The sequence below is a fragment of the Neopelma chrysocephalum genome, unplaced genomic scaffold, assembly GCF_003984885.1.
Source record: "Neopelma chrysocephalum unplaced genomic scaffold, ASM398488v2 Primary Assembly neopelma1_96533, whole genome shotgun sequence".
NCBI classification, from domain to species: Eukaryota; Metazoa; Chordata; class Aves; order Passeriformes; family Pipridae; genus Neopelma; species Neopelma chrysocephalum.
Genome location: NW_020925179.1, coordinates 787,391 through 794,462, shown reverse-complemented (window position 1 = coordinate 794,462; position 7,072 = coordinate 787,391). Strand labels below are relative to the sequence as shown.

At 41.3% G+C, this 7,072-nt stretch overlaps 1 protein-coding gene across 1 annotated transcript in view; it reads left to right on the top strand.

Annotated features, from left to right (window-relative positions):
* The window catches only part of LOC113981414 (zinc finger protein 462-like), an 87,261-nt gene that overhangs the window by 51,848 nt on the left and 28,341 nt on the right, over positions 1-7,072 (top strand). The window contains 2 exon segments of the mRNA XM_027708791.1: positions 3,082-3,343; positions 6,354-6,490. Coding sequence (XP_027564592.1) covers positions 3,082-3,343; positions 6,354-6,490 — 399 coding nt within the window.

Genomic DNA, 7,072 nt, shown 5'->3' with positions numbered 1-7,072 from the left:
GCATCCTTATTGAAAACTCTCTTATTTCATGGTCACTGTGCCCCAGATGGCCTCTGACCACCACATCTCCCACCAGCCCCTCTCTGTTTGTGAACAGTAGGTCTAGCAGGGCTCCATCCCTGGTAGGCTCATTTACCAGCTGGAGCAGGAAATTATCCTCTATATGCTCTAGGAATCTCCTAGACTGCCTCTTCTCCGTATATATGTGTGTATCGGTAACACAACAAAAGAACAAACAAACAAGCAAAAAACCACAACAATCCTGCACCCAAATTTCCACCAAAAAATTTAAGTACTTTTCGCCTTTCGGTGCAACTCTAACCAGGACCAGCCGGGGGCGCTGTTTGATATCTGGTGGAGCAGAGGCTGCAGTTGATCTCTGATGGCCGGCAGGGGGCGCTGCAGACGAACCCCACATGGCAAATGGCGGATCTCAGCCGTGCGTGTGGTTCAAGACACCAAGGTGGGCCCCCACATCTCGGCCACGAAAGCGGCAGCTAGCAAGGGACAGGGGTGTCAGTCCGTCCAGCGGAGAGCAGGGAGACCCAGGAAGAAAGGGAAAAAACTCACAAGATGCTGGCAGTATCCGTGACAGCAGAGGTGGGGTGCGGCCCCGCAGGGACTCTCTCAGTGGAGAACGAACCGGAGCTCCTCCAGTCCTTGACAGTTCCAAGGGGCACCCAGGCCGTAGGCAAAACAGGACGTGAGGGGTTCGGAGGTGAAAACTCGCAGCTCGCTCCCACACACAGCTCCTGAGATTCGGGCAGAAGGTAAAGTCCCCTCACAGAGAAAAAAAAAAACAACAAACAAAAAACCACCTCCCCCACAGTTTTCCGAAGCAATTAATCTGGAACGTGTGGCTACTTAACCAGTCCTTTGTGTGTATGTGGCTTAGCTCTTCCCCCCTCCCTTGCTCAACACCTTTCTTTCACAGTGGTAAAGGGAAAAAATTCAAAGCAGAGATTTTTTTCTTTAAAGCAAGAAAACCTATGACACTGTGATTCCATGCTATAAAACTTGAATGTTCATTTTGCTTCAGCAGGGAGTTTTCTTTATATATTTTTCCCCTGTGTATGAACCTATGGTATCCGGGCATGTATGAAACTAACATTTTCTGCTTTCCATTTTAGTGGAGACCATGAGTTCCTTTCATATATGTAGGCTCTTTTGAAAGAGATGATAATTTTCAGCAGAGTTGACAGACAGTTTGTGCAAGTCATTGTACACTCTGGATAAATTTTTCACAATGGCCAAAATGCTTTTTAGGCACTTCTGGAAATATTGTCTCTCTCCACCCCTTACTGAGTCACTAAGACTACCTTTGGTTTTCCAGTAAGCATACCAGCAAACTGCAGTAATTCATTGCTGCAGTTTGAGACTGAATTGGCAGTGTGGAAACTAAATGGACTCAGATACTAAAGTATTTATAGTTGCAGATATAATTGATGTTAACAAGTGATATGATTTCCCTGTTCCATGGGAGGGACAACATAGTCCAGGACAGAAGCTAAATGGGTCATCATAATGGTTTCTAACATGACCTCCCTGGCCCACAGGAGAGATGGCATGATTCTGTATGAGCCAGTACAAAGTTGGATGGGTTAATGCAGTAGATCCAGCTGCGCAACATGCAGTCTGGGTGCAGGGCTGAGGGTTTCCACTGTTTGCTCTCAGGTGCTCCTAAGGCCTCTTGTGGGGTCTGTCAGGTCTCAACCTGTGCAACCATGTCAGTTATAGGATTGGTTGCGATTGGCTGAAATACTGCAGTTCCTAATAATTGGCTGTTGCCTCACGTGTGTCTGCTCCAACATGGGTTGCCCACAGGCTGCATTCCCCTCAGAGATGTATATACCACCCACACACACACAAAGTGCCTCTCCATCCACCACTGACTGCCTGTGAATTTCTTAAGTAAGTTTGAGCAGAAGAGCCATGTATTTTAATTGGATAAAAATTTGGTGTGAAGTGTGTTTTTTTCCTTTCCCACAGTTGCTTTCATTTGCCTCATGGCAGGCTGGAAGCAGCTGTTAGAACTCACTGTGAGCAAACCTGCTGTAGAAGGAATGAGAAGAAAGGATAAATGTATTCTGTTCCAGTCCCTGCTCATATGACTCAGAAGAAACAAAAAAATCTTGAATCATTTTGCAAGAAGCTTTCATGTCTCTGCTGTAAACCTGATGATGAAGCTGGGGAGCTTGGAGACATTTTCCTCCCTATGTTTTGGTTTTCTTTGGTACTTTTTGTTGTTGCTGTTGGTTTGGTTTTCATTTCTAAAGCATATATAACTATATGGCAGTGATAAAATAAAACAACCACTTTACTCTCTTGAAGACAGATGAAGTCCACACACTGAGTGCTGTACAGCTGTACAGGCATGTTTGTCTTTTGTTTCTCTTTACTAATTGGTTTGAATGAATGGTATTAATTTCCATCAAGTATGTGTTTTAAAGAATTCATATATATGCTGCCTCAGGGAATTATACTTTAAAAATGTATCAAAACCAGGATGTGGCTGGTACACTTTATATCCTTTTTTTAAATCATGTTATGTTTTCCTTTTCAGGAATGTTACACTGAAGTTCCATCTGTGCTTTGCTTTCATTTGTACCATTCATGGGCAGTTGTGGATTATATAGGACAAAGTAGCTGAATTCCTAACTTCCACATTCAAATCACTGTATTGGGAAACTTCCAAGACTCCCCTCCCTTTTTTTTAATAAAGTATTCTAGTTTTCAGTTTGTATGCTGAAATATATAATCTAGTCTGTGGGAGTTTTTAAAATATCATTAAAATGGTATGGCAGCCTTCTGTTGGGTTGTATAAGGGGGAGGGAAATAATCTATCCGTTTCCTTTTTCTTTCTGTCTTTAATAGGTTACTCTCATATATTTGTCCCTCCCCAGATCAGATTTGAAAAGCCTAATCTCAAGTGACTGCCTTTTACACTGTAGAATACAAATCAGGTTAAATGAAGGAATGGCAATCCTCTTATCTCTTCTAAAGGCTGCCTGCTGGAGCAGGCCTAGAATCTTTTTAAATTTCATTGACCCACCTGGAATGACAGCTTCTCTTTCTTTATAGACTCTTCATACTCAGAACCTCCTGATGTTCAGCAACAGTTGAACCACTACCAGTCTGCAGCTCTGTCCAGGAACAATAACATCAACCAAATCCCACTTTCTGGGAGTGCTGCAGGAATGGAAAAAACAGAAACTATCCTTAACTGTGAATTTTGTGAATTCTCCTCGGGTTACATACAGAGCATTCGACGTCATTACCGTGACAAGCATGGAGGGAAAAAACTCTTCAAGTGCAAAGATTGTTCCTTTTATACAGGCTTTAAGTAAGTATTGTGCAAAACAAATAAATTGAACTTCTAAAGGGATTTTTTTAGCACTTCAAAAGACTTCAGGAGTCTTTGTGAGAACTGACTGTAACTAAGAGACACATGGCCAATGGTGACCAGGGAAAGAAACATGGAAAATACCATACCAGATCACAGCAGCATCCATGTAATTATTTTTCTTCATTCCTACAACAACCTGTAAAATCTGCTGAAAAGGAAAGCAGGAGAAACACTTGTAGTAAACTGTACCCACTACAGTAAATAGTATGAGTGGGGATTTTTTTCCCCCTCACAATTTGTAATTAGATGCTGGTCTTCACCATCAAGTATGAGGAGTTTTCTCTACAGAAATAAGGCATATTTTATGAACAATTAGCTTGAAGTATGAGGCAGTCAAATGTTCTAGGTAGGTTATAGAATTTCTATTCCCTCTATGAAGAAAGCTCTCATAATCCCTACCCCCCCTGCAATTTATCTGACTAAAATATCAAGCATACTCCAAAGTGTCTGACAGCATATAGAAACATTTCAGCAAATCCAATTAAACATAGAAAAATTTTAAGTTTCGGGGGGGAGGTGTTTAGCCATGTTCCCTAGGGAAAAAAAGGTTCATGTAGTTGTGCTGTTTCTCAGTTTCCTTCTGATATTTTGAACCCTCAGTCATAGCCTCCTTAGCTAACATTCAAGGTCTCAAAGCTATTATGTCCTGAGGAGTGTGGTTGGGTAAAAGAGAGAGGTTCTGTTAAAGAATAATGCTCAACCTTTTCTGTTAGGATCACAGAATCGTAGAATATCCTGAGTTGGAAAGGACCCACGAGGATCATGGAGTCCAGCTCCTTGGTCCACACAGGGTAACCTAAAAGTGAAACTATATATCTAAAAGTGTTGTCCAAACACTTCTCAAACACTGATAGGCTTGGGGCCATGACCACTTCTCTGGGGAGCTTGTTCCAGTGACCAACCACCCTCTCAGTGAAGAACCTTTTTCCTAATATTCAGTTTGAACTTCCCCTGACTCAGCTTTAAGCTATTCCCTCACATCCTAGCACCGGACACCTGAGAGAAGACATCAGCACCTCCATCTCCACTCCCTCTCATGAGGAAGTTGTAGACATCAATGAGGGTACCCATCAGTCTACTCTAAGCTGAACAAACTTGAGCTACTTAGTATCCTCAGCATCTCCTTATAAGTCACGCCCTCTAGTCCTTTCACCATCTTTATTGCCCTCCTTTGGACACATTCTAATATTTTTATATTGGTCTTATATTGTGGATCCCAAAACTGCACACAATACTCAATGTGAGGCTACACCAATGCTGAGTTTAGTGGGATAATCACTTCTTTTGACCAGTTATCTATACTGTGCCTGGTGCACTCCAGGATACAGTTGACCCTTTTGACTGCCAGGGCACATTGTTGACTCATATTGAGCTTACTGTTGACCAAACCCACCAGATTCCTTTCTGCAGGGCTGCATTCCCCCAATCCATACATATGTGCAGGATTACACCGTCCCAGGTGCAGTGTCCAGCATTTGTCCTTGTTAAATTTCATACAGTTGGTGATTGCCCAGCCCTTTACTCTATCAAGACCTCTCTGTAAGGTCTCCCTACCCTTGAGGGAAGCAACAGCTACTCCTAATTTAGTAACATTGGCAAACAGTGTATACTCAACTCCTATGTCCAGGTCATTGATAAAAACACTGAGGAGAACTGGCCCTAAAATTGAGCCCTGGGGAACTCCACTAGTGACTGGCCAACAGCCAGATGTTACCCTATTTGCTACAACTCTTTGAGCCTGGCTCTTCAGCCAATTGTTCACCCATTGTATTTGGTACGTATCTATATGCTGGACATTAGAGATCTCATACAAGAGTAGCTTTTTCTTCTACCAGGATTAAACAAAATTACCTTAAATCAATCTGTAATTACATATGTTCATAGTTACATAAAAAGAGTTGTGTTCTTTATTGTGATGTCTCAAACTTTCTGGGATTAAGTCTTTCCTCTTTAAATGTATAATATACACACATGAGCTCTAAAAAATACCACTTCCAGTCACAATAGAGAATTAAACACATGAGAGTATCCACTGAAGTTGATAAAAACTCACCTATTGGCTTCAATGACCACTGGATCAGGCCCAAAGCCATTTGTGTTAGTAAGTTGTTTTGCGTTCAAGATAACAGATTTGGAGAACTTTCAAAGGGGCTTTAAATTCTGTAATTTAATGCAACCAGCAGTTTTGCTCTTACAAGCTTTAGCACTGCCTCAGGAAAAAAATGACCTAATTCCCCCAAGTTACAAACACCTCTCATTTTAGTACTTGACCTTGTGGCTTGATAGGTGCATAGGTAATTTTCTCTGCACGTATGTCTCTTATTTTTTACCTATGCAGCTAATGGTATGAGATTTTTTTGGGCAAAAGTACCATTCATTTGTGGAGTATTCTCAGTCTTGCATTTTCAGGTCCTCATAATTGAGGCTTTCAAACTTATCAACTTGGTGTCAGTTTTACTGTAGGTGCAAGTTGATTTCATATCTCAAATCGACATTTTAGCTGTTGTGGGGCTGGTCCTACAAAGAGGGATGTTGAGGATTATTTTTTTTTTTGCCATCAGAAATAATTTTTACCCTTCAAAGTCTAGGACAGTTGAAACGATTTTACTCAATTTACTAAAATGCCTCTCTTTGCCAAAGGCAAGCAAATAATGAGTACAAAAGTTGGAAATACTTTTGCCATCTTAACTGTAGCAATGTGACTATAGATCAATTACTGCAAAAGAATATCTTGTGCAGAATGTGTGTTCAGTTACTTAGGGATATGAACCTGCAAATACTTATGCTTATGTGAATAGTCCTGATGAAATGCCATGTGGCTTTATGGAGAGAAGGCTGAGTGCTGTTTATACCATTTTATACAACACTTCTGTAATAGAGCTGTGACACTTCAGTGTTCCATACACACCTCTTCTGACTGCTTCCATGTCTCCCTCCCATTTCACAGATCTGCTTTTACTATGCACGTGGAAGCTGGACATTCGGCAGATCCTGAGGAAGGACTCAAAGACCTTCGTTGTCCTCTTTGCCTATATCACACCAAATACAAACGTAACATGATTGATCATATAGTTCTGCACAGAGGTAAAGATGTCCCTGTATATATCTATATCCGACAAAGAGAATACTGAACTGAACACTACTCTTTCAGATTGATCCATTAAGTTTTTTCTCTGTATGTGAGTTCAGATATGTTGAATAGATCAGGCACTAGACCCTAGTACATCTTACTTCTTTTCTGTGAAATACAGTTTTCCAATGTAGAAGTCAGCCAGATTTAAAATTCTTTTTGCACTTTTTCTCTACAACAGCCCTTTCCCCCAGGAAAGATAGCCCTTACCCTCAGTGGGCCACCCTGGGCTCTCTATAAGCAGCAAGAGCTTTCTGTCCTGGCACCTTTTGTCTGGGAGGACAGTCACCAAGCACCTACTTAGACTAATTCACAACTTGGACCTAGGCCAAGGTTGTTCCTATGTATGTGTTTCTAAAGTGCTTACTATCATAAACACTGTGGTAGGATGTATCAATTAACTCTAGGGGCTTTAAAATATTCCTTGACTCCTTGCTTGAAATTTTTCTCTTCATAACACCTTCCTCACCTGTTCTTAGGAACAAGTCAAAAATTAGGATGTTTATTACCCCTCTCTTTTTTTTTCTTTTAATAGA